General features: G+C 46.3%; 1 protein-coding gene across 4 annotated transcripts in view; it reads left to right on the plus strand.

Annotated features, from left to right (window-relative positions):
* Nucleotides 1–26,085, plus strand: part of Cyp4f22 (cytochrome P450 family 4 subfamily F member 22) — a 41,829-nt gene that overhangs the window by 10,922 nt on the left and 4,822 nt on the right. For 2 of the 4 annotated variants that reach the window (XM_076919675.1, XM_076919674.1), the window contains exons 2-10: nt 4,434–4,536; nt 7,550–7,772; nt 9,908–10,052; nt 17,579–17,632; nt 18,222–18,349; nt 18,533–18,657; nt 21,119–21,386; nt 24,419–24,485; nt 24,616–24,745. In XM_076919675.1, coding sequence (XP_076775790.1) covers nt 7,551–7,772; nt 9,908–10,052; nt 17,579–17,632; nt 18,222–18,349; nt 18,533–18,657; nt 21,119–21,386; nt 24,419–24,485; nt 24,616–24,745 — 1,139 coding nt within the window. In that variant the 5' untranslated portion in view covers nt 4,434–4,536; nt 7,550. Of the gene's footprint in view, nt 1–4,433; nt 4,537–7,549; nt 7,773–9,907; nt 10,053–16,258; nt 16,370–17,578; nt 17,633–18,221; nt 18,350–18,532; nt 18,658–21,118; nt 21,387–24,418; nt 24,486–24,615; nt 24,746–26,085 lie in introns of those variants that run through there. The other 2 variants (XM_076919676.1, XM_076919677.1) reach the window with 2 other exon arrangements.

The following is a 26,085-nucleotide window of genomic DNA, read 5'->3' on the forward strand; positions in this document are numbered from 1 at the left end:
TCTGGAGCATCTGTAGTTAAATGCTAGTCTGGGCTCCGTAAAACGAACAAACAAATGAATAAATAAGAAATGGATCTGGGAAGATGGCTTGGTGGGTAAAGGCACCTGCCACCAAGCCTGATGACTCGAGTTCAATACCTAGGACCCTCAAGGGAAAAACCAGTTCCTGAAGGTTTTCTTCTGTCTCCACATGCACAGTGGTGTACCTGCCTCCTTGATAAATATGTAAATAAGTAGATGTAATTTAAAAATTAAACAAAGACATAAAAAGGGGGCAGGGTGGAGGAAAGAAAGAAGGAAGAAAGCCCCCCAACACAGATTCTGGGGATTAGAAAGTATCACATTGAAGAGATGGATCAACAGGTGCAGCTATTTGCCAAAAATCTGATAGCCAGAGTTTGATCCCTTGACCGCATATGGTGCAAGGACAGGACCAATTCCTACAAATTTGCCTCTGACCTCAGCATGATACCATGTCCTATAAATAAATAAATACATGTAAATTTCACTAAAAGAATGTTCCTAAATGCCATTCACCTCTGCTCCCTCTCCAGATGCCTTGTACCTGGTTGCATCAGGTACAACTAAGTGTTCTCCTCTCTGGAGAGCCAGGGCCACGTCCATCATGTTCACCACTTTAGTTCCAACGCCCAGGACTGAGTCACACACACATCACTGGGCCTCTGAAGGTATCCGCCACCCAGTGTTTTGAAGAAAAACATGAGGAACATTTAGTGAGGGTGTGGCTGGTGGAGGCAGTTTGGAAAGGTCTCAATGGATGGGATCAATCACTGGCTGGCTTCCCTGGCCTTGCCAGAGAGACCTTCCCACCAGCTACTGTTAAATTGTTAAACAAATAAAGAGTTATGAATACTTCTCAGGGTGTGTGCCCTTGGGAGCTGCACAGGTGAAATGCTACCTACTGACACCACTTCTCCTTCTTGTCTCCCTCTGTCCCTGTTTCTCCCTCTCCCTCTGTTTCTCCCTCTCCCTCCCCCTCCCTCTGTCTCTCCCTCTCTTTCTCTCTCCTTTCTCTTTCCCTCTCCCCCTCCTCCTTCCCTTCCCTTCCCTTCCCTTCCCTTTTCTTTTTTCTTTTTTAGTTTTTTGAGACAGAGAGTTTCTCTGAGTTTCCTAAGCTGTCCTGGAGCTCACTCTATGGAGCATATAAATGTTTTGCCTGTATATTTGCCTATGCATCTTGCATATGCAGGGCATCCACGCAGATCAGAAGAGGGCATTGTATCCCCTGAAACTGGAGTTGTGGATTGTTGAGAACCACCATGTGGGTGCTGAGAATCAAACCCAGGTCCTCCACAAGAGCAGTCAGTGCTCTGCGAAGCCTCTGAGACACCTCTCCAGGCCCCCCCTTTAAAGATTTATTTTTATTACTTAAAAATTATGTGTATGTGTGCATACACATATGACAGACTGTATTAAAGGGTCACAGCACTAGGAAGGTTGAGAACCGCTGCTTTAACATATATGTGGCTGAGGATGGCCTTGGAATCCTGCTCCTCTGGCCTCTCCCTCCTAAGTTCTATGATCACAGACATGCATTCTTCTCCCCTACTCTGTGATGTAGTTCTGGGCATGAAACCTAGGGCCTGACACCCTAGGCAAGTATTCTACCAATTGAGCTACAGCCTCAACCCTTTTGTCTGCCTGCCTATCTATCTATCTCTCTATCTATCTATCTATCTATCTATCTATCTATCTATCTGCCTATCTATTTATCTACCTACCTATCATTTATCTATCTGCCTATCTGTTTGTCTGTCTGTCTGTCTGCCTGCCTGCCTATCTATCTATCTATCTGTCTGTCTATCTATCTATCTATCTATCTATCTATCTATCTATCTGCCTATCTGCCTATCTATCTATCTATCTACTTACCTATCATCTATCTATCTGCCTATCTATCTGCCTGCCTGCCTATCTATCTATCTATCTATCTATCTATCTACCTATCTATCTACCTATCTATCTACCTACCTATCATCTATCTATCTGCCTATCTATCTGCCTGCCTGCCTGTCTGTCTGTCTGTCTGTCTGCATATCTATCTATCTATCTACCTATCTATCTATCTATCTATCTATCTTTGGTTTTTCAAGGCAGGATGTCTCTGTATTTTTCAGGCTTGGCTGTCCTGAACTCACTTTGTAGACCAGCCTGGCCTCAAACTTACAGAGATTCACTTGTCTCTGTCTCCTGAGTGCTAGGATTAAAGACCTGTGTCACCAAGTCTGGCTAGTTTTTTTCTGTTTTGTTTTTTCTTTTTTTTTTTTTTCTCACTGTGTACCCCGGACTCAGGATGGCCTTAGTCTCAGAGTCACTCACCTGTCTCAGCCTCTTGAGTGCTGGCATTACAGGCCTGAGCCACAATACCCAGCTAGCATTTTGAGCATCTGTCTGGGACTTGACACACAGAGCTTTGTGGTTCAGTTTGGGAAGATGCTTATTTCTTGCTTCTGCCCCTGCCTCAGAGTCTTCCAAAGGGGACACACCTGTTCCTCCTGGCCTATACTTGTGTAAGTGTGTGTGTCTGTGTCTGTGCCTGGGTGCTGGTGAATGCATGTGGGGGCCAATGGAGGACTTCCAGTGTTCCTTCTCTTTACTTTCTTTCCTTGGGGTGGGGTTTCTCACTGAACTTGAGTTTGTCATTTTGGAGCTCCTGGAATCTGCCAGTTTCCAGCCCTGCACTTGCATCTGTTCTCCAACCCTAGGGTTATAGGTTGACATGATCACACCTGTTTTTTAAAAATCCTATTTATTTTCAATTCTATTACATTTATTTTGTATACATGCGTTTATCCATGACTCCTGTGTGAAATGTCAGAGAACTACTTGCTGTGGTTGGTCTTCTTCTCCCACACTGGGATCTGGGGATTAAACTCAAGGCACCAGACTTTCAAAGCAAGCATTTTCATCTACCAACCAATCTGAAACGCCCAGTAAATAGCTTTAAATTGCAATAGAATAGAGTCCGCAGAAGTTTTCCCTGTGGAGCTGTTCTGGGGTCCTGCTCAGCAGCACAGAGCACATTCACTGTGTGGCACAGTGGACCATCTCCATGCTGTGAAAACTGTCCCTGTTACACACTCATTGGCATGCGGCTCTCCGTTGCCCTTTAAATAGTCCAGTCTGCTTCCCATCTCCAGACCTCTAGTGACTCAAATGGAATGTTATATACAGAACAGCACTGTTGCTTCGTGTCTCCATTGGTTTGCTTCTTGTTTGTTATACAAGTCAGAGTCTTACAGTATAGCCCAGGTTGACCTTGAATGAGTAATCCTCCTGCCTCAACCTCCTAAATGCTGGGATTACATTCATGAGCTGCAATGTCTAGCTAATGTTGATCTTTTGGTGATGGCTTATTTCATTGAGTGTAATGTCCTCTGGACTCACCTGTATCACAGCATATGCCTGGCTTCTCCTTCCTGGTCTTCGCTGAATCATACGCTACCGTCTGTATATACCGTCTCTTACTCATTCACTCCCCTGACTGGGGGCAGTAGGGCGGTGTGTGCTTTTTGGCTGTTGTGAATATTGCTGCTATGGACAAGCTGTACAAATAATCATTTGAGATCTTTCATCTGGATATACACCCAGAGGTGGACTTGCTGGCATACAATAACTTATGGGTCATAGAATAACTTATGGGAATTGATTCTCTCCTTCCACCATGTGTGTCCTGGAACTCAACCTCAAATTATTAGACTGTTAAGTGCCTTTTCCCGTGGAACCATCTCTTTGGCGCTCTCCCCCCACCCCAGCCCGTGTGTGTGTGTGTGTGTGTGTACACGTGTGCACATGCCTAATAAAAAGATCAGGTCTCGTGTAGCCCAGGCTAGAATTAGACACAGTGTACCTGAGGATGGACTTGAACTCCTGCTCCTCCTGCCTTAGTCCTCCCAGTGCTGAAAAGGGCAGGCACCACCTTCTGTTTAGCTCTCAAAGGAGCAATTGGAGTGCTTTTTGAAGTGGTTGGGCTGGTTACATCCTACTCCATGGTGCACACAGGTTCCAGTTTCTCCACTTCTTCACCAAAACTTTATTTTATTTTAATTTCACTACGTTACTTTTGCAGTGCTAGGAACTAAGCTGAGGGCTGTGGGCATGCTGAGCCAGGGATATGACCCTGAGTCATGCCTTAGCCCCTCACTAGGGGATTCTAGGCAGAAAGACTTCTCCAGAGTTACATCCCAGCCTCTCAGTGGGGCTCTCTAGGAAGGCACTCTGCAGCTGATACATGGTCCTGGTACTCAATTCTTCCTTGGATTGGAGGAACTGAGCTGGGATTCAACTTCCTGGTCTGTGTGGGATTCCTGGAGAAGATGGTTTCACAGCCCTGCGGTGTGTGGGGTTAAGCCTGCAGAGAGCATGCATTCCTGCTCACTCTTCAACCCTTGTCACTGTTTTATTCCCTTTAGGAGCTGGCCCAGAGTCAAGGATCCGAATCCCATCAACTTTTCTGAGAAGCGATTTCAGTAAATACCAGTAAAGAGAGAAGAAAGTCAAGAGAATTGAAAGCAGGTACCCGAAGGAACACATCCACGCACATGCTCAAGAGTAGCACACTTCTCCGTCCCCAGAGATGGAGACAGACCAAATATCCATCACCAGATGAGCAAGTGAACCAAAGTATGGCTTGTCCAGATGATGGGCTATCACTCAGCTGAACAGAGATCATAGTGATGGTCCTTGCCAGGGTGGCTGCTCTTGGAACAGGTAGAGAGAATAAGCCAGGCAAGAACAGTGCCATTTATACAAAAGAGAAGAAAACCCACAGAAACACAAGGGAGACCAGGCACTAAGTAAACAGGGCGGGATGGTTCACTATGTCATCCCAGCACTTGCGAAGTACTGTTCTGCAAGAGGATAAGATCCAGCCTTAGCTACCCAGAGAGTTTTAGGCTAGCCTGCACTACATGAGACCAAAAATGTTTTAAAAGTACAAGAGAAAAGAAGGAAGTGAGATCAGTATATGCCAAAATTTGTTTGGAAGTGAGTGACTGCTAATGGACACTGGATGTTGTTCTGATAAAAGTGTCACAGACAGAGGCAGTGGCTGCACAACATTGTTAAAGTGCTAAAAGCCAGTGGGAAATGCACTTCCTTATTAATTTCATAATTTTTATTAGTCATTTATTTTTGTGATGGGATCTATTCTGAGGCAGTTCTGGCTTGGCACATACTCTGTAGCCCAGGCTGGCCTCAGCCTGAGTCTCTCAGGTGCAGAGATTTCAGGCATACACCACCACACTTGGCTTCCAGAAATGTGTGTGTGCATGTGTGTGTGTGTGTGCGCGCGTGTGTGTGTGTATTTGAGACAATCTTATTAAGTTTTTGGTCTGGCCCAGAACTTACCGTGTGATCAGAACAAACCTTGGATGCAATTTCTTTTCTTTCACTTTTATGTGTATGTGCGTGTGTGTGTGTGTGTGAGGATACATGTGTGCATGTATGTATACATAGATGCCTGAAGAAGGCAGAAGAGGGTGTTGGATCCTCTGGAGCTGTAGTTACAGGTGGTTGTGAGCTGCCTGAGGTTGTGTGCCGGGAACAAAACTTAGGTCCTCTGGAAAAGCAGGAAGTGTTCTTAACCACTGCATCGATGATCTCTCCAGCTCTTCAGACCTTGGATTTTTTAATCCTCCTACCTCAGTCTTTGTAGTAGTGGGGATTGTTGGCGTGTGCTATCAGGCCCAGTTTTCTTCTCAGACTCTAAATAATTATTATTATACCTCAACAAACTTTAAAAAACGTCTTCACATATGAGAGAGAATTGATGTTCCCTTCTTGCCTGCCTCTCTCATCTGAAAATATAAAATATTTAGCTATACCGCCCAGGCTAGTCTCACTGGTAATCCCCCTGCCTCAGCTTCCTGAGTAGTAGGAATGTAAACATGTGCTACCATGCTTGGCCTGCAATTTATGTTTTCTGCATTTCACTTATTTTCCTTGACCTGCATAGTTACACAAACCTGCAGTCCCAGCTACTTGAAGGGTGAAGCTGAGATCACTTCACACCAGGAGTTAAAGCTAACCTGGGTTATAGAGCAAGTCACTCTTTAAATCAATCAATGAATCAATGAAAGAAGATTGAGTGACATATTTTACTTAACATGATGTTTTTCTGCACCTGTTTGGCCAAAAATAGTAGACTATTCCTTTTTGTGGCCAAATAATATTCTATTATGTGAATTGCTTATGTAACAATGGCATTTTAGGGGCTAGGAAGATGGCTCAGTATGTGCACTGCTCTTACAGAGGAAAGGAATTCTGTTCCCAGCACCCATGTTAGGTGACTCACAGCTGCCCGTAATTGCAGCCCCAGAGGGATCCACTCTTTTGATCTCTGAAGGTACCTTCACATGAGTGCACATACTCACATACAGACACATACACACTATTAAACATTTAAATTTCCAAAAATTAAAAAATAATGTTGTGGCCGGGCGGTGGTGGCGCACGCCTTTAATCCCAGCACTTGGGAGGCAGAGGCAGGCGGATTTCTGAGTTGGAGGCCAGCCTGGTCTACAGAGTGAGTTCCAGGACAGCCTGGGCTATACAGAGAAACCCTGTCTCGAAAAACCAAAAAAAAAAAAAGTTGTATGTTATGTGAATTTTTACTTTAAACTGAAAAAAGTAAGAAGAAAAAAGAAAAAATAAGAAAGGGAAAGGAGAAAGCCAATCTGGAATGTTCTTGCTTTGGGCTGCTGGAGTTAATTCTGCTGGGATTAATTTAACATACACACACACACACACACACACACACACACACACACACGAGAGAGAGAGAGAGAGAGAGAGAGAGAGAGAGAGAGAGAGAGAGCCAGCAGAGAGTACCCTGGTTCATGGAGAGAGGTTAGAGCACTTGCTGGGTATAGCATTTCTAGTACTGCAAAATAAACACATAAACAAACAAATTATATACATAAACACACAAATGAATAAACAAATAAATAAGTAGAAAAGAAAATCATGGTGAAAAAGTAGGACTAGAAAGCTGGCTCAGCAGTTACAAGCGTTGCTTCTCTTCTAGAGAACTTGCGTTTGAGCCCCGGAACCCACTTCAGGTGGCTCATAACACCCTTGAGCCTCTAAAGGCGCTGCACTCACAAGCATAACCCTTTACCCCCTCATAAACACATAATTAAACATGAGACTTTTAAAAACGATTTATTTATTTATTTATTTATTTATTTATTTATTTATTTATTTATTGAGACAGGGTTTCTCTGTGTAGCCCTGGCTGTCCTGGAACTCACTCTGTAGATGAGGCTAGTCTCAAACTCAGTGATCTGCCTGCCTCTGCCTCCCTAGTGCTGGGAACAAAGGTGTGTGCCACCATTGCCAAGCCACAGTGGGTTTGGTTTTGTGTTTTGGTTTTGTTGTTTGTTTGTTTTAAGAAAGATGTATGTGCTGATAAAGTGAAGGTCGTAGGTCAGCCGGGAGAGACGCTGAGTCTCTCCTGTACGTGAAGCAGACAAGCTAGAGCCCGGTTCCTTCTCGCCTCGCTGATTGGTACCTGTGTGTTTCTTAGGATGCTGCCCATCACCGACTACCTGTTGCAGCTGCTGGGGCTGGAGAAGACGGCCTTTCGAGTGTACGTTGTGTCGGTTCTGCTGCTATTGCTTCTTTTCTTCCTCTTCCGCCTGCTCATACAGGCATTCAAATTATTCAGTGACTTCCGTGTCATCTGCCGCAGGCTGAGCTGCTTCCCAGAGCCTCCAGGCCGCCACTGGCTGCTGGGCCACATGAACATGGTGAGTGTGCAGGGACAGAGCGGGGAAGGCTGAGTTACAAGTAGAGTCACTGTATGGAGTAGGAGAAAGTTCAGAGGAGGCAAGCAATTTGCCCAGGGTCACACAGTTGGGCTAAGTGTCTCCTGCTGGCTAGCTTTCATAGTATTGGAAGCTGGAATGCAGGCCACTGGGGCCTGAATAACAACATCAGTGGTCTTGCTGGAGCTGAATGTTACAGTAAAGACCTGCCAGGCAAGATGTACCCACGGGTGCAATAGCCGCACTGCAGTTACCGGCATGACCAATTGCTTTTTAAAGAAAAGTATCTATGCCTAGAATGGTAACAGCAACGACCACAACAGGGTGTTGGGGGAAGAGGCTAGAGAAATGGCTCAGTGGTTAAGAGCACTGAATGCTCTTCCAGAGGACCCAGGTTCAATTCCCATGCACCCACATGGTGGCTCATAATTGTCTGTAGCAACAAGATCTGAGACCCTCATATAGACATACATATAGGCAGAATACCAATGCAGATAAAATAATAAGTTATTAAAAACGAAAATAAGAAGAATAAAAATAAAGGTAAGTTTTTTCTATAGTTCTATAGCTACCACTGAAGCGGGGGGGGGGGGGGTACTGATGCCCACAAAATTTGGGTCCAAGGGCCCAGGCCCAGAGTCGGGGCAAGGATGGGGATGCTGGAGATTTTTTTTTTTAACTTTACCTCTCAGAGTGAATCTACTCTTATTCTTTTGTTTTGAGACATGATCTCTCTATGTAGCCCTGACTGTCCTAGAACTTGCTATGTACATCAGGCTGGTCTTGAACTCATAGTGGTCTGCATGTGTCTGTCTCCCAAGTACTGGATTAAAGGCACTAAAGGTGTCCACTATCATATGTGGCTATTTTCATTATTTGAATTCTATGATGCTACACTGGGATTCAAACTCTCTCCTTGCGTTTGTGTTTTTTTTTTTTTTTTTTTTTTTTTAACAAAATCTTATCAGGTAGGCCGGGCTAGAGTCAAACTCATAACCTTCCTGCCTCAGTCTCTTGGGTGCTGGGATTACAGATATACGTCAGCATGCCTAACTTGTCTATTTTTGTTTTTAATTCTTCCTTCGAGACTTACTCTGCAGCTCAGTCTGGCCTGGAATTCATATGTAGCCCAGGCTAACCTCAAGATCACAGTGAATCCCCTTGCCTTAGCCTCATGAGTGTTGAGATTACAGTTGTGAGCAACCATGTCTGAGACACCAAGGGTCTCTTTAAAAAGTTAGAGAGCTAAGCAAGAACTGAGAACCCCAGCTTAGGGCCATGGCTACCACCCCATTCGAGACATAATGATTAGTTTGCATGGTAACACAAACCTTTGGTCCCAGTTACTGAAGGGTCATCTGAACTCAGGCGCTCATCTTTAGTAACATAGAGACCTTGCCTTCCTTGAAATTGCCATCTTTTTGGATTCCAATCACGACTCTCTCCTGCTCACACACCACTATGGCGCCCCACTATCATCTGGAGCAGTGGTTTTCAACCTATGAGTTGCAATTCCTTTGGAGATAGAATGATCCTTTCTTTCACAGAGATTGACTAAGACCATTGGAAAACACAGATATTTACATCATGATTTTCAGTAACAAAATTACAGTTATGGAGTAGCAGCAAAAATAATTTTATGGTTGGGGGTCACTATGACATGAGGAAGTGTATTAAAGGGGTGTGGCATTAGGAAGGTTGAGAACCACTGATCTAGAGGACGGGTAAAGATAATTATTTCCTACACACAGAGTTACAGGCCAGTCAGATCTGGGTGTCCCCACCCCCCCCCACACACTATGCTGGCTTTGGAATCCAGGCTCTTACACATATGAGGCAATGTCTCACACATCCTGCCCCTCAGGCATGTCCCCAAACCCTCACTGGGGGATTCTGGGATTCTGGTCCCTGAGCCACACCCCCAGCCCTCTTGTTCTTTCTTATTTTAGAGGTGGGAGCGACTCAGAGAAGCTCAGTGAGACACCAGGTCTTTGTCTTCAGTGTTCTGGGGGAGAGAGACAGTAATGGGAGGGAGGGGGAAAGAGAGGAAGGGAAGGAGGGAGGAACAGAATAAGCTGAGTTGTCATGTCTTCATTGTTTCTCTCTCTCTGTCACAGTATCTTCCCAATGAGAAGGGCCTTCAAAATGAGAAGAGAGTGCTGGATACGATGCACCACGCCGTCTTGGCGTGGGTCGGGCCTTTCCTGCCTCTCCTAGTGCTTGTGCACCCTGATTACATCAAGCCTGTGCTGAGTGCCTCAGGTAGGGATGAATCAACTTTAAACTCCCAGAATCCTTCTAGGGTTACAGATATGTGGGTGCTCCAGAGGAAGTGTTTCTTGGGTAGGGATTTGAGGGATGGATAGAAGTTCGCCAAAGTGGGCCAGGCAAACAGGTTGTGAGAACATGGGCAATAGTGGGGAGGTGGGTAAGAGTTTCAGGGGTGTCGTAGGCTGTTTACCTGCTGCAGTCACATCTAAGCAACTTATTTATCCAAGGGGTTGGTAAGTAAGTGTTGCTCAGTTGTAGGCCATGACAGCCCCTTCACTAAGACTGTGACATACCTACCATGACCAAGCATTTCGGTGGCCCTGTGGGCAGCCTGCTGGCAGCAAGGCAGAAGTCAGTACCTCTGTCTGCTGTCCCCACTTATCCCAAGTGTGCTCTTTCATCCTCAACACTCAGCTCCATGGGCTCCTTCTTCCAGGAAGTCTTCCATAATTGCCCAGGGGTCTGTTTTCTAGGTGTGCCATTTTCAGTCCTAATCCTTCAGTGTGGGTGAGTCTATTCAGGTTTATTCCCCTGAAGTGGGTCCTCAGCATGGCCTTGCATGGAGCTGATCATCTTCAGAGCCAAGAGGGGACTGTTTGGTGTGATTCTGTGTTTCACTTCACAGCTTGGTATTTGGAGACAGGGTCTTTGTATATAGCTCAGGGTGGCTCACACCAGTGATATGCTCAGGTGTGTGCCACCACTTTCTTCCCTTGTGCCTTAAAATGTTTATTATTACATTTTAGTGTGTGTATGTGTGTGTGTGTTCATATATCCATAAAATTGTGGAAGTCAGTTCTCTCCTTTCCCCTGTGAGTCCCGAGAGTGGAGCTGAGGCCCTCAGGCTCAGTAGCAAGCTTTTTACCCTCAGAGGGAGCCACCTTACTGTTTTTTTTTTTTTCTCTTCTACTGTCTTTTCTCTTATCTTTCTCTCTCACTCCCTTCTCTTCCTCTTCCTCTTCCTCCTTCTCTTCTTCTTCCTTTTCCTCTTTCTCCTCCTCCTTCTTCCTTCACCATCAGGTTCCTAGGCTGAATTCTCCAAAGAGAGCCTCTCGGCTGTGCTCAGGCACTTGGCAAACAGAGCTGGTTTCCTCCACTCTCTTTCCTCCCCATTCAAATCCTGGCTGCCTCCATGAGAGGAACAGGATGGAGAGCTGAGAGGGACTGAATGGAGCCCAGTCAGCCTGGAGCTGGGTATGGGGCTCCAGCAGCTTCCTGTCCTCCAGTTCCTCACTGTGGGCCTGGCCATTCGCCACTGCCACTGCTGCCCAGGATGTCCCCACACCTGGCTGCATTCTTTCTATATCCTGGAAGACTTGACTCAGTGTACAGTGCGTGCAGTGTTTGTAGGTGAACCATCAGTGATGACGGGGTGTGTTCACAGGGTTGTGCAACAACTTACTCTTTCTGGTTTCAAAGCTTTTTCATCATCCCACAGGGAGCTTGTGCTATGAGGCAACCTTGCCTCTGGTTCCTCCCTGCTGTATCTCCTGGCTCCCATAACCTGCTTTCTATCAGATGGACTTGATGCTTCTGGATGCTTTGGTGTCTGGTTTCTCTCAGCCTCTTGTCTCCCAGGTTCATCCACACCATGGTACGGATCAGTCTTGTGCTTTTTATGATCTGGTTATGGGGCCCCAGCAGCTTCCTGCTCTCCTGCCCCTCATTGTGGACCTGGCCACCCTCCACTGCCACTGTTACTCAGGGTGCCCCCACACCTGGCTGCGTTCAGTCACTTAACTGCTAGCTGCTTTGGACAATGCTCCTGGGAACAGGGCTGTACTCTCATGTCCACCCCCACCCTGCACCCCATCCTGCTTTTTGTCCTTCTATTTCTTCTTTTAAAAAATTATTAGCATGCCAAACCCTGCCCCTCTCCCAGAGTCCCTTCCCCGCTCCCCCTCTCCTCTGAGAGGGTGGGACATTCCCTGGTATCTCCCCTGAATTCCTGGCACATCAAGGTCTTTGCAGATTAGGCACATCCTCTTACACTGAAGCTAGACAAGACAGCCATGGACATGACAAGTACTGGTAGAGCTGAAGTCTGGCCCCAGGCCAAGGTGCTAAGACAGTTTTGTGTATACGAGCTCTTCTGAGCAGGGCACCATGTAGCAGGAGCCTTTCTGAAGCACTTTCCTTTGATATGCCATTACCAGCCTGGCAAAGGCAGTTTCTCCTTCTAGCATGATCATCATGTAGAGACAGTGATGCAGTTGGGAAGGGGACAGAGGATGGGAAAGCAATGAGCTTCCTGAAAAAAGGGTCAATAAAGCGAGGTTTTGAAGAATGTGTAGGAGTTAGGCAGGTATAGAGTTCAAGATAGGGAGGCTGGTCAGTCCAGAGGTACAGATATTGGAAGGTACTATGGGATCTCAGGTACCCTGGCTTAGATGGAATGGAAGGCATATACATGGTCAAGTAGGAATTGAGGCTGAGAGTTAAGTAGAACCTGGACCAGAGCACAGATGGGTTTGCACTTTATTTTGGTGTGCAGGGACAATGGCAGGCATATGAGCCAGCCAGCAGTATACCAGCTCTGGGTGTCAGTAAGAATCTTGACTACCTTAGCCTGGATTCCAAAACTAAGAGAGGAGAGGGGACTATCCTGCCATCTGGCTTTCAGTGCCTCTTCCACTGGGAAGCCTCTCTGCCTTCCAATAGCCTCTCCCCTGTGGCTTTCATAGCATCCGACACACTCTGCCTTTTGGCTGGCGTGGACCTCTCCTTCCATTTCCCACCCTACCCAGGAGCTCCTGAAGGCAGGGAGTGGAGCTGAGCCATCCTTAGGTCACTGGCATCACCTTGCATGGGTTGGGCATGGAAAGACAACAGAAGGGGTGTGTGGATGAAGGATGACTCTGCATACAGTTTGCCAGTACAGGGGAGTGTGCATTGGTGGCTGAGTCACATTGGGTGTACATATTTCATTCTTGGATGTCTCTCCACTCAAACCTTTCTATGGTGTACAAGAAGGATGCAGCCATCTATCCATCCATCTATCCATCTATTTATTCATCCATCTATCCATATATCCATTTATCTATCTGGCTGGACAGCCACACATCTGTCTACATACTTATCCCCTCATCTGTCCATCTACCCTTCCAATTACCCATCCATCTATACATGAATGCATACATGTGTTGCATGTAGTTTTACTCCTACCACTTTTGCACTGGGAGGTGACTGTGCTACTAGCCCCTACCTGGCTTCCCTTGAATCCTTGGACAAAACACACACACACACAGTTTGTTTCTTTATAACTTGCCAACTGGCACAACTGTTGGATGCTGCTGTCTCCCACCTGGAAAATAGTGTCCTTATCAGTTTCTTATCTCAGTCTGTCCCACCTGCCCTAAACTTCAGTTGGTAAATTCCTCTAGCCCCCCATAGGAGTGGCCTATGTGACTACTTTGTTTTGAGATCTTACATGGTTGCTGGCTCTTCTTTTCCCTCCAAAGCATGGTAGAAAACACTTCCTCTCCTTTCTTGCATCTGCCTTTTCCTCCTGGGACCAGGAAGTCCAGCCTGTACCTTCCACCCAGCTATTGGTCCCTGGCTTTCTTTACTGACAGATCAAGAAACAATTGGGGAACAGAACCTTAGCATCAGAACCTCCCCTTCATACACGCATTCTTCCAGGCATTCATCCACTCACCTATCCAGCCACCTAGGCAACAGTCCACCACACACATGCTTATCCATCCATTCATCTGCTCAAATATCTGTCCATTCATCATTCATCCACCCACCCATCCACCCATCCATCCATCCACCCATCCATCCATCCATTCTCCCACCCACCCATCCATTCATCCATCCACCCATCCACCCATCCACCCATCCATCCATCCACCCATCAATCTATCCATCCATCCATCCATCCATCCACCCATCCATCCATCCACCCACCCATCCATCCATTCTCCCACCCACCCATCCATTCATTCATCCATCTATCCTCCCACCCACCCATCCATTCATCCATCCATCCATCCATCCATCCATCCATCCATCCATTCTCCCACCCACCCATCTATTCATCCATCCATCCACCCATCCATTTGTCCATGCATATATCCATCCACTCACCTATCTGCCTATCAATCTTCACATTCGTCCATCAATCTGTCTGTTTATACATCAGGTTACTCACCTACTCAGTCATCCATTTACTCACTTACCCACCCACCTACCAACCCATTCATCTGCCTACACATTCATCCACCCATCTATCCACCCACCTAATCACCCAATCATTTATATACTTACCATTCATCTACCACCCATCCATATTTCTACCCTTCTTCTTATTCATCCACCCATTTATCAACACATCTATCCACCTACCAGCTCACCATCCATCCAGCATCCATCATCCATCCATCCATCCATCCATCCATCCGTCCATCCAATATCCATTTCTCCTTCCCTTCCTTTCTTTGCTTTATTCTTTTAAAATTAAAAACAAGTATGCATGTGTGTATGTGTGTGTGCACATGTGTGTGCACACATGTGTATGTGACCGTGCACACTTGTAGTACAAGGAGCATGTCCTTACTGAACCTGAGGCTTGACATTTTTCAGCTAGGCTGGTGGCCTGTGAGCCTTAGATATTTTGTTTTCACTCTCCAGCACTGGGGTCACAGGTGCATGCAGCCATGTCTAGTTTGATTTTTATAATTTCAATTTTTATTTATTTATGCATTTTGTATGTGTGTTGGGGGTACACATGAGCCACACCACATATGTAGAAGTGAGAGAACAACTTGCAAGAGTGGATTCTTTCCTTTAACCATGGGGTTTCCGGGGATCTAACTGAGGTCTTTAGGCTTGGTGACAAGTACCTTTACCCACGGAACCATCTCCCTGCCTATGGTTTTTTCCCTGGGTTCTGGGACCAACACTCAGTCCTTATGCTTACAGGACAAGTGCTCATACTTTCAGAGCCATTTTCCCAATTCCTATTTTTTCTGTTATTCATCCACCCTTTGATTCATTCATTCACTGAATGAAAGATTTTTTTTTTTTTGGCAGAGTCTCAGGTGTCCCAGGATGGCTTTGAACTTACTATGTAGCTCAAGGTGATCTTGAACTTCTGAAATTCCTGCTTCCTTCTGGGCTTGTAGGTAGACACCACCAAACCCATCTCATTGCATCAGCTTTGATTTCTCTGGGTTTCTGCTGTTAGCAGTCTTTGCAACATCGTCTACAAAGATCTGGGATCCATTGATGTTCTGAACCTCATAGTGACAAATAGCACCCTCCTCTTTGAAGTTCTTGGGAGAATGGAGTCTCACCGTGACATGGGGTCCCTCCCTAGACTTCACTGCAAAGTTTGCACTTCAGAAAAGTAAGCAGCAGCATAACAGCAGGGTTTTATCTGAAGCCATCAGGAGCAGGAGCCTACCCCGACACCCTGCTGTAGGACACCCTGACCTGCCTCATTAGTTCAAGCTCAGTCAAACCTGCCACATCAGTTTCCCTGGCTGTTAGGGAAGCCAGATCCAGCCAGAAAACTTAGCAGATGTGGGTTAGAAAAGGAAAATGGGACCTTCCTGATTCTCTAACTTGTGACTTGGGCAGTATCCAGCTGTTGGGGTGTGTGTGTGTGTGTGTGTGTGTGTGTGTATTGGTTTGGGGTGTATGTATACATGCATGTATTTATGTGGAGGCCTGAGGACAACCTCAGCTGTCAAGTTCTTTTACTTTATTAAGGATCTTTCACTGGACTGGAGCTTGCCAAGTAGGCAAGGCTGGCTGGCCTGTGAGCTCCACATTTGCTTCTCTCTTTCTCCCCTCATTGCTGGGATCTGGCGAGGGGAGCAGAGGCACTCTAGTGCCATAGCACATGTGAAGAGGTCAGAGAACAAGCCACAGGTGTTGATTCTCTCCACCTTGTGGGACCCGAGACGGGAACTTAGGTGTTCAGCCTCGGCCATAAGCTCCTTTACTGGATGAGTTACCTCACCGCCCACTGACCACCGTTGGCTTTGTTGTCACTGTTTAAATATGGGTTCTGGGGACCAAACTCAGTCCCTTGTGCTTGTAAGGTAAAAGAATCTCACTATGTATCACAAGCTGATGTCAGTCTTCTGCCTCAGCATCCGAACTCTGAGGAACACAGGCATGCTCTCCAACCACCAGGGGCACTTGACGTTTAGGAGCACAGAGGCGCTGTGTTCTTGGTTCTGTGTGGCAGAGTGGCAAGGGCTCAGAGAGTGGAGCTGTCTGCTTAGAGCAAAGTCTGGACTGGGGCTGATCACAGCTGGCTTTGAAAACGAACCCTTTGAAAATGACAGTGACAGGTGGGTGGCTTGGCAAAGACGCCATCGATGCCACAGATTAGATCCCCTTGGGGCCAGCAAAGCAGACAGACAAGGGAAGTTAAGTGTGTCTGTGGGAAGACGGCTGTGACTCAGATGGCCACAGCTGATAGTGACAGCAGGGAGGGTCAGAGGGCGTCCGCCTTCCTATGGGATCACAGCCGGGGCTGCCTGTGCGAGTGACCTCGTGCTGTGAGATTGTTGAGGAGCTGAGGGGAAGCATGCAGGGACTGACTGAGGCAGAGCCAGCAATAGAGCAGTGGTTGGCTAAGAATGGATTCTCTTTATTTGGTTTGGTTCTTTTTTTATTTTTTAATATAAGAAAGGCCAACATTTGGGACCAATGAGATGACTCAGCAGGTAATGAGATTGTTGGCAAGCCTGACCAAGTGAATTTGATCTCTGTGACCCAGATGGAAGGGGCGTGTTGACTCCTACAGGTTGTTCTCTGACCTCCATACAAGTGCCAGGGCATGTGTGTGTGTCTACAATACAAACATAGATAGATAGACAGACAGATAGACAGACATTAAGATAGATATTTTTCTAAAGCTTGGGTTTTTTTTTTAATATTTATTAATTTGGTGTGTGTGTATATGTGTGTGCATATGCGTGTATGGTAACACAAGTATGTACTACATCATGTATGTAGATATAAGTTGCCAGAAGACAACTTGTGAGATCAGTTTTCTCCTTCTTCCTTCTGAGTTCCAGGTGTTAAACTCAGGTCATCAGATAGGAAAGCACCCTTTCATACAGAGAGCTGTCCTGCAGGCACAAGGTTGCTGCTCCCTTCCACTCCCTCAAGAAAAGCTATCATTACACAGCAGCCCAGATTGGCCTGGAATTCACTATGTATATAACTGACGCTGTCCTGAAATTTACAGTGATTGTCCTGACTTGGCCTCTCAACCGTTTGGGTTGCTAGCATAATGTATGACCACATTGTACAAGCAGAATGCACAGTGTGCCCAACTCCTAGTTCTTTCTACAAAAGCAGTGGTGAGGGGTGGGGGCTGTCTGAGTAGGAGAGACTCAAGCTCCTATCAGCATGTTGTAAGATTTCTCAAGGTGTGAAGGTGGGGCCACATGGGAGGCAGGGGCCCAGAGAAGAGGCCCGAGGAAGTCACAAGCAGAGGTCAGGGGTCAGAACGCTTTCTAGAACCATCATTGCCACTCCTCTCCCCACAGCTGCCATTGCACCGAAGGATGAGTTTTTCTATAGCTTCCTGAAGCCTTGGTTAGGTAAGTGCTGAAGAGGAGGATGGAGCTGGGGTTTCCGTTGTGGGAAACAATGATCCTCACTTCATAATAAGATTACTGGAGACTCAGAGTAGGGAAAGTAAGACAGTTTATCTTACAAGGTAACAGAGTTGAGTGTTAGCCTAGAGAAAAACCAAATGGCTGCCCATCCCCCAATTTGATCCCAAACTGGCTTTTATATTTCTAATATTTCTCTGTCCCTTGGATTCCCCATTAGACAAGTTCTTCAAGGAGGTCCTTATCCTTCTGGTGTCTAGCATTGTCCCCTCCCCAGATTCCTATCCCAGTAGTTCAAGACAAAAGCCCTATTGGTGTGTATCTCAGGACTGAAGATTCCCTCCGGTTCTGATACATGAACTGAGATCCTGTAAGCAGGCACCGGCTGGCGGCAGTTGGGGAAGATGGGCCCAGTACGTCCTCTTCTGTGATTCCCCAATGGGCTCTAAGCACACCTCATACTGAAACCAGAGTCATACTGATTATCTTTTACACCGGGAATAAGGGAAGGGTGTGGGATTCCTTGGCGGGCTTCAGCGGTGATGGACTTCTAGTCTTGTCTTTCTGGGTTCAGGGGATGGACTTTTGATCAGCAAAGGGAAGAAGTGGAGCCGGCATCGACGCCTGCTCACACCTGCCTTCCATTTTGACATCCTGAAGCCCTACATGAAGATTTTCAACCAGTGCACAAACACCATGCACGTGAGTCCTAAGACTGAGTAGTGGGAAGAGGTTGGCCTCAGCAGGGGAGGTCACAAATGGAGCCGGGGGCGGGGCATCCCTTGCTATGTGTGAACCAGATTGGCCGTGAGGATCCTGCCTGGCTCCTGTCTAACCAGCTTGTTTGAGTTCTTCATGCCTGATTGCCTTCCGTCTCCTTTACAGGCTAAATGGCGGCGGCATCTGGCCGAGGGCTCAGCGACCTCCTTTGACATGTTTGAGCACGTCAGCCTCATGACCCTGGACAGCCTTCAGAAATGTGTGTTCAGCTACAACAGTGACTGCCAGGAGTAAGTATGGCCTCCAGGGTGGGTGGGAGTGGGAGGAGAGTGGGACCGTCCCTGTTGTGGTGCAAACTAAGGCCACACCCCCTCAGAAAGAAACCTTGGTTTCTTTTTTTTTTTTCTTCCTGGGTGGCCCCCAAGGTGACGTCACCTCTCTCAGCTTTAGTTCTTTTATAAGAATGAGATTTTGGCTGGGTGTGGTGGTCCACGCCTGGGATTCCTAATCTCCGTATTTGAGAGGTTGACGCCAGAGGATGCTGAGTTTGAGTTAAGCCTGGACAATGTAGTGAAAACCAAAATCTCAGACAACCTGGTGGCACATGCCTTTTGATCTCAGTGCTCTGGAGTCAGAGTCGAGCATATTCCTCTGAGTCAAGGCCAACTCTCGTAGTGAGTTCTAGGCTATCCTGGGCCACCTCATAAGAACCTATCTCAAAAGTAAGCAAGCAAGCAAGCAAACAACAAACAAACAAGCAAAAATGAAAACAAAACCCACATAAATGCAACATTAAGTAAATAAACCTATGTCAGCTAGTGTCTTGGCACTTAGTAGATGCTCAGGAAACACTATTCTCCCCATTTCCCCACAGAGAGGGTATAGCCTAGAAACGTCCAGTTCATTCTTTCATTCCTAGTTCTCCTTTCTCTTCTCCCTCCTCCTTTCTTCCTATCCCCTTTCTTTTCTTCCTCTTCTTCCTGTATTGTTATTTTTCTTCATCCTTATCCCCCCTTTCTCCTTCCTTGTCCTACTTCCTTTTTGTCATATATATATACACACATATGTGTGTGTATATATATATATATATATATATATATATATATATATATATGAAAAACTTACTATCCTCAAATATTATGGCTATGTGTCTGTGCATAGGTATGTGCATATGAGTGCAGGTGCCTATAAAACCTAGAGGTGCCAGGTGCTCTGGAGCTGGAGTTACAGGCAGCTGCCAGGGGTTCAACATAGAATCAAACCAGAATTTTCTGGGAGAGCAGCATGTGCTCTTAAGGGCTGGGTCATGCCTCTATCCCACCCTCCTGGTTTCTGACACAAGCTTTCACATGGTACCCAGGGTAGACTCCTGATCCTCCTGAGTGTTGGGATTACAGGACAGAGCCACAACCTCCAGTCCTTTGTAAGCCAAAGATGGAAATATCTGACTTTGAGGATGCTTTAAGGATAAAATGATTTGGCAGTTTCTCTGGCATGTAAAAAGCATTCAGTGAATATTTGTTGACTAAACTAATAAAATAACAGTTACTCAGTTCATGCCTCAATGTTTGTTATGGGGCTGGTTGTACAGCTGTGAAGCACTGTGTCTCTCATGTAGAACACCCTCTGCTCCATCTCTAGTCTTGTGCAATAAAATTAAATTAAGCAGGCACGGAGTTGAAGAGATGATCCAGTGGTTACAAGCACATAATGTCTTGCAGAGGACTGGAATTTGGAGTTTAAGCACTCATGATGGGCAGTGAAGAGCCACCTGTACCTCCACTTCCAGGGGATCTGGTGTGTTCCCCTGGCCTTGCAGGGCACCTGCATGCATGTGGTGGGCATGTATATACTCAGGACCCCTCCCCCTGGGGTTAATAATAAAAACACGGCAGGAGAGATGTCTAAGTGATTAAGAGCACTTGATGCTAGTGCAGAGGATCCAGGTTTGAGCCCCAGCATCCATCTAGCAGTTCACCACCAACTGTAACTCTAGTTCCAGGGGATCCGACATCCTCTTCTGACTTCTGAGAGCACCAGGGACACATGTGATGTACCGATGTACAACTGAAGCACATGCACACATAAAATAAATAAAAATAAAACAATGATAAGACAAATAGTGTTTGAATAAAATAAGCCACATGTGGCAGTGTAATTCAAGTGTTTGGGCGAGTAAAGGCAGGAAAATCAGAAGTTCAAGGTCATTCTTTGCTATATAATGAGTTTGAGTTCATCCTGGGCAACATGAGACCCCATTTCAAAACAGCGGAAGGCTGGCGAGAGAGCTCAGCTGGTAAAGTGCTTGCCTAGAATATGCAAACCTTTGCATTCCATCTCCAGCAACACACACCACACGCACACACACACACACACACACACACACACGTGCACATGGAGAGAGAAAGAGAGAGAGAGAGAGAAATAGATTAAAAGAAAATATATGGGTCGGAGAGATGGGCCAGCTATCTGCCCTTGCTGCCCTTAGAGAGCTCAGCGTTCTGTTCCAGACACTACATGGCAGCTCACAATTATCTGTAACTCCAGCCCAGTGGATCCGCCTTCCTTTTTGGTTTCGTCACGTGCGTGCTGCACAGACATACACGCTGGCAAACATGCATACACATAACATAAAAATAATTTAAAAAAATAACAAAATAGTTTAATATCTGTTTGTGTTATGCAACGGCCTCTGGGCTGCCCTATGTGTCTCTGGGCCGCGCAGGTGGTTCACGGCCCTTCTCTCTGCAGGAGAATGAGCGATTACATCTCTTCCATCATCGAACTGAGCGCTCTGGTGGTGCGGCGCCAATACCGATTGCATCACTACCTGGATTTCATCTACTACCTCACAGCCGACGGGCGGCGTTTCCGCCAGGCCTGTGACACGGTGCACAACTTCACCTCTGAAGTCATACAGGGGCGGCGGAGGGCGCTGCGCCAGCAGGGCGCCGAGGCATGGCTGAAGGCCAAGCAGGGCAAGACCTTGGACTTCATAGACGTGCTGCTGCTGGCCAAGGTGAGAATTGGTGGAAGCGGGCTCCTGCCCCTAGAGGCCGGCTGGGAGTTGCACTCACTGCTAAAAAAAGATGCTCGAAGTCGCAGGGATTACAGTAGGTGCATGATGGGGGTAGTTTCATTCAGATGTCACAACAGAGTACTTTAGTTCTTTTCATTTAACGAGCCCCCTTATAGTCTAGAGTGTGGTTTGTCCTGTGGAACATCCCTGTATACGTAAGCAAGCTGGCTGTGAATCCTGCTGGGACAACTGATGTCAAAACAATTAAGCTCTGTCCTGGACACATGCACAGCTTCCTTCTTTTAAAACAAACCTTTTAAATTACAGTGATTGGCTAAGGATGTGATACATGCCTTTAATCCCAATACTCAGGAGACAGAGGTAGGCAGAGTCCTGTGAGTTTGAGGCCAGGGGAGACTATAAAGCAAGATCCAGAACATCTAGGGCTCCATACTGAGACCTTGTCTCAAAACAAAACAGTCGCACTGATTTATTTGTGCGCGTGAGTGTGCGTGCAGGCGCGTGCTTGTGTGTGTGTGTGTGTGTGTGTTTCTCTCTGTATATGGGGTGCACATACCTGCCACAGAGGTAGTCAGAAGACCACTCCTGGGAGTTGGTTTTTTCCTTCAACTATGTGGGTCTGGTCCTAGGAATCAAACTTAGGTCCACTGGGCTTAGTGTCAAAGTGCCTTCACTGAGCCATCTTGCCCCCACTCCCCTCCTTTCCCTCTCCAGTTCTCAGGTTGGCCTCAAACTTAAACTCTATGATCCTCTTTCTCAGCCTCCTGGATGGCAAGATTACATGTCTGTCACCATGCCCAGCTAGTCTGTTTTCTACTCATGGATTAAAGCATGCAAGAATGTGTTTGTAGGTTCTGTGTAGGTACTCTTGTTTTTAATTACGTGTCTATTTGTGGGTATGTGCATACAAATGTCAATGCCCATGGAGGCCAGAAGAGGGCAGTAGATACGTGGAGTTACAGATAGTTGGAAGCCATTCTCCACAAGGTTCTAGAAAGTGAACAAGGATCCTTTAGAAGAGCAGCAAGTGCTTGTAACCACTGAGCAAACTTCCAACCAAAATGCTGTTATTTTTATTATCACTGGGGTTCTGAGACTTGAAACCAGGCCATAAGGAATTTGACGCAAGTGCTCTATCATTCAGCTACAGTTCATTCTTTGTGGGTATGACGGGTACATTAGTGTGTGGATGTGGGTGTCTATGCAGGCACCTTTGGATCTGTCAGTGGTGTTTTCCTTCTCTGGCTTTCTGACTTATCGCCTCAAGACAGGGTCTCTCACAGGACTGGAGTCTTGCTATTTCATCTAGTTTGGTTGTCCATCCAATAGTAGAGATCGGTGTCTCTCTGTCCCCGATGTGCACCAATCCACAACTTTCTTCTTTCCTTTCATTCTTTATTTACTTTATTCTTTTTGACATGGGTGTTGGGGATCTAAACTCAGGTCTTCCTATTTGTACTGCAAGTCCTCTCACCATCAAAACCCTCCTTCTAGTCCCTTGTTTTTACATTTATTTTAAATATGTGTGCACATGTGTCTGAGTACAAGTGCCCTTAGAGTCCAGAAGAGGTCAGACTCCTTGGAGCTGGAGTTCCAGGCATCTGTGAACTACCTGATATGGGTGCTGAGAAACAAACCTAGGTCTTCTACAGAGCAGCAAGCAGTCTAAGCTACCTGTCCAGCCTTCCTAATCTGTTGCTTTATTTTTATTTTTTATTTTGTATTTTTGAGGTAACGTCTCATTTAGCCAATACTAACCTCAAAATCCTGGTGTACCTAAGGATGACTTTGAATTTCTGATCCCCCAGTCTCTGTCTCCTTAGTGCTGGTACAGTGGGGATATGACACCATGCCCAGCTTCTTGTGTGGATTTTTTTTATATAGTTCTGGATTCCAGCCATGGCTCTGCCATTTCGAGAATATTTGACTGAGATCGAAGTACCCATCTCTTGTAGCTAGGTGCTGATAAGACCTGATGACAAAGTTGTTGACTTTCTAGCAGGATAAATGGTTGTCAGGAGCTGCTCAGTAACTGCAGGTGTGCAGCATTAAGATTAAGTAGTTGCATGCGAAAATGGTGATGCTCCTTTTGTAGATGTAAGTTATCTCCAGGTAACTCAGAATAGCTGGCTGTGGTGACACATAATCCCAGGACTTGGGAGGTTGAAACAGAATTGTCAATTTGAGACTACACTGGGCCACATAACCTGTGAAAAATGGAGGTCAGAGGGCAAATTGTAGGAGCTGATTCTCTTTTTATACCATGTGGGTTCTGGGAATGGAACGCAGCCTATTGGGATGGGCAGGAGACACCCATCGATCCTATCTTTCCTATCAATCCATCTTTTTGTTCCCCTAATTCATTTTCTGTACTGTAATATAATTATCAAGTGATGCCTGTATGAACTCCCTTTGACATTCCTCCCCCTCTCCCCATTTGTCTTTCTTAGAGTAGGTTGCGTCCTTCACTCTGTCTGGAATATTTACACTCATTAGTTTAAGAGAGGCAGGGCAGATGGCAAACCAAGCACAGTGGTGCACATCTGTAACTCCCACTTTTGGGAGACTGAGATAGGAGGATCTCAAGTTTAAGACCAGTCTGAGCTGCACATGGAGTCTCTGTTGAGTTGGGTGGAAGAGACAAGACGACCTGAGAACGTGGCTAAGCTGGTAAAGATTGCTGCAAAGCCTGACAGCCGGAGTTCAATCCCTGGTACCCACATGTATGAAGGAAGGAAATGACCTCAGCAGGTTGTCCTCTGACTCTCACATGTGCACCATACTGTATGCACTTGTATACAGTGCTCATGCGTATGTACTAAAGGCACACACTAAATAAATGTGTGCACACAGTAAATGAATACATGTAAAAATAAAAGTAGAAAGAGAAGGAGAATGGAATAGACAAATGGGGAAACAGCTATATCTGACTTTGGGGCGCCCCTAGGATGTAGGAGTGGAGTACAGGCATTGAGTACAGTGAACTCAGCATCCTCCACTGTTCATTTTAGGATGAAGAGGGGAAAGAATTATCCGATGAGGACATCCGGGCTGAGGCAGACACTTTCATGTTTGAAGGTAAGGATGTTGAGTGAGGCTGAGGGTTGGTGGGAAGAAGTTCCCCATCCTCCTGCTGTGGGGAACACCTTGGGGGACTCTCTAATATGCACACGAAGGCAGTAGCTTTCCAACATCTGTCTGCCTACAGGTCATGACACAACATCCAGTGGGCTGTCGTGGGCGCTGTTCAACCTGGCAAAGTATCCAGAGTACCAGGAGAAGTGCCGGGCAGAGATCCAGGAAATCATGAGAGGCCGAGAGGTGGAGGAGCTGGACTGGTCAGTTTGGAGGGGCAGGGGGATTGAGGGAAGAGAATGAGGCCAGAGTCTTGGGTGTGAGTCTCTGAGCTGCCACTTTCTGACTGTGTGGTCTTAAGACAAGTTTCTGCAGCTTTCAGAATTCCAATTCATAACATGGGGAATGTTCATGGTGCCTGTCCCTAGTTCAGCAGTTCTCAGGACAACTTCATCAGCAACTGTTGCCTTCCCACCACACAACATACATCCCTCAAATTCAGTGGCTTGCGGCAAGCATTTAGTTATAGCTCTGACTGGCACAAGATTTTCATGCTACTGGGCTCAGTTGAGTGGAGTGGGGCTGATTCCAAGTTGTTGGCTGGGTTCAGGTCTTCACCAAATGTCTCCTAACTCTTCTAGGATCTGGGGTTACTCTGGAGCCTGTTCTTTTCAATGCAGATTCCAGAAGTGTAAAAAAAAAAAAGTTCTGTGTGCACTGAAACATTGTAGAGGAGGCAAGTCACATGGTAAAGCTCAGTATGAGTGGGGCAGGAAAGGCCTACTGCCCTGTAAATCGTGCCTTTAGACACATCACCCTTGGGATGGAATGTTCCAGTCTGGCTGAAATGGCATGCCGTGTGATCGTGATGCAATCATGATGCAGAGAGGATGTGCAGAACAGAGACTAGGAAGACAGTCTTAAGATGTAAGCTGACTCTGAGTGACACAGAGAACCCAACACTGTAGCAAGGCATGGTGCCACACCTGACATTCCAGCTTTTAAAAGGACGAAGCAGGAGGATCAGGACTTCAAATCCAGCCTTGTCTACATGTTGAATTTGAGACTAGCCTTGGCTATCTGAGTCACTTTCCAAAACAAAACAAAAAAAAAAAATTGTGGGGGTTTCCTCCATTGGCGTTGCAAACATGAATGAAAACCCATGGTAAAGCAAAAGCTGGTGTCTTAGTCAGTGCTCGATTGCTGTAAAGACACGGCAACTCATAAAATTTTGTTGGGGCTGGATTACAGTTTCAGAGGTTTAGTCCATTTCCATCATGGCAGGAAGCAATGGCAGCGTGCAGGCAGACATGGTGCTGGGGAAGGAGCTTGAAAGTTGTACATTTGGATCTATGGGCAGCAGGAAGAGAGAGATATTGACCCTTGAAATCTCAAAGCCTATCCTAAGCAACACACTTCCTTCAATAAGATCACACCTCCCAATCATTTCAAATATATGAGCCTATAGAATCCATTCTTATTCAAAACACCAAAGCTGGATATGGTGTCAAACTCTTGAAATCCCAATTCTGGGGAGGAGAGATAGGTAGATCCCTGGGCTCACTGCCCAGCTAGTCTAGAGGGTTCTAGGCCAATAAGAGAT

The sequence above is a fragment of the Arvicanthis niloticus genome, chromosome 22 (assembly GCF_011762505.2).
Source record: "Arvicanthis niloticus isolate mArvNil1 chromosome 22, mArvNil1.pat.X, whole genome shotgun sequence".
Lineage (NCBI taxonomy): Eukaryota > Metazoa > Chordata > Mammalia > Rodentia > Muridae > Arvicanthis > Arvicanthis niloticus.